The 1,279-nt window shown below is 37.0% G+C and overlaps 1 protein-coding gene across 1 annotated transcript in view; it reads right to left on the bottom strand.

Annotated features, from left to right (window-relative positions):
• LOC103610936 (DEP domain-containing protein 1B-like) overlaps positions 1–949 on the bottom strand; it is a gene marked incomplete at its 5' end in the record, with an annotated part of 21,547 nt that extends 20,598 nt beyond the window's left edge. The window contains one exon of the mRNA XM_008594991.1: positions 812–949. Within this exon, the coding sequence (XP_008593213.1) occupies positions 812–949 (138 nt within the window). The remainder of the gene's footprint in view (positions 1–811) is intronic.
• Between the last annotated feature and the right edge of the window lie 330 nt (positions 950–1,279).

Below are 1,279 nucleotides of genomic sequence, written 5' to 3'. Positions count from 1 at the left end.
ACGTAATACAACCTCTTTAGAAAAAAAATTTTTGTTTTTATAATTTTATAATTATAAATCTTTGTTTTTGTAATTTTATAATTACACTGCCTAATGGTTATCTCATTATTTTTGCAAAAACAACTATGCTTTGGACAGCTAGTCTTATAAGACTAGATTAACTTAAAACATTGGCATCAGTACAATTTTTTAAAACTGCCTTATAAAATTTTTTCTCTGTACTTTATTTTTCAGCATTACCTCTATTTCAATAGTCTTCTACTGGGGTTATTTTAAGGAAAAAGTATGCAAAAAAGAGATAGTCTATTCTACAATGAGCTGAGGTTTTCCAAGACCAGAAGAATCTACCTTTGTTCATATATTGTGTCAGGTGTCATTCCACAATATTCCATGCCCTAACCTTCTTACTCTCAACTGGTTATAATTACAACAAAGCTCAGGAGGAGGGACAAAGAGGAAGAAGAGTAACTATAGAACAGACAGGGGGCTGGCCGGTTAGCTCAGCTGGTTAGAGCACAGGGTTAGAACACCAAGGTCAAGGATTTGGATCCCCCCACCAGCCAGCCACCAAAAAAAAAAAAAACAGCTACTATATATTCACTCAAAATGTCAACAGGCAAGAATTAAAAACTGCAAGGGCCAATCTTTCATTGTTATGGGTATCTCAGCTGTTGGCAGGTATGATATTGTTTTAAAGTTTTTTCAGACCATTGTTCATAGAGGACCAAGAGAAAGAACTGGACCAAGCCTGGCGGTTCACAGATGCTTCTCCCTGCTGCCAGCCCCTCTGTTTTTTAGTCATGGCACTTACCATTACAACTGGCCTCACTGGGATGTTCTCTTGTGAGATGCCTGGTGGGGGATCATTCCATTCTGGAAATTTAATAACATCCTTTTGGTACGGGGTCTTCTTTGGATATGGCTTCAGGGGTGAGGAAGGAGGAAATCTGAAAACAAAGAAGAAATTATTGCAGTCAGCAGGAGACACAGATATTTAACAATAGTCCCCACTTCCTGTGTCCTTGAGAATTGATACAGTAATTCCAAACTTCAGATAATAAATGAGCTCATATTTAATCAAATTATTACACTTGGCTAATGATACTCAAAAATAATGTAATTTTAAAAAATATTCATTCATTATGCTTGTCAAATAACATTTATGAAAAAACCAGAAATAGAATATGTGAAACATTTTTCAAGTAAATTTTAAAAAACGTGTACTCTGGGCCGGCCCGGTGGCGCAATGGACAGTGCGCCACTTGGGAGTGCGGCGGCG

Source organism: Galeopterus variegatus, unplaced genomic scaffold, assembly GCF_000696425.1.
Source record: "Galeopterus variegatus unplaced genomic scaffold, G_variegatus-3.0.2 Scaffold12093, whole genome shotgun sequence".
Taxonomy (NCBI): domain Eukaryota; kingdom Metazoa; phylum Chordata; class Mammalia; order Dermoptera; family Cynocephalidae; genus Galeopterus; species Galeopterus variegatus.
This window is presented reverse-complemented; position numbering and strand designations above follow the sequence as displayed.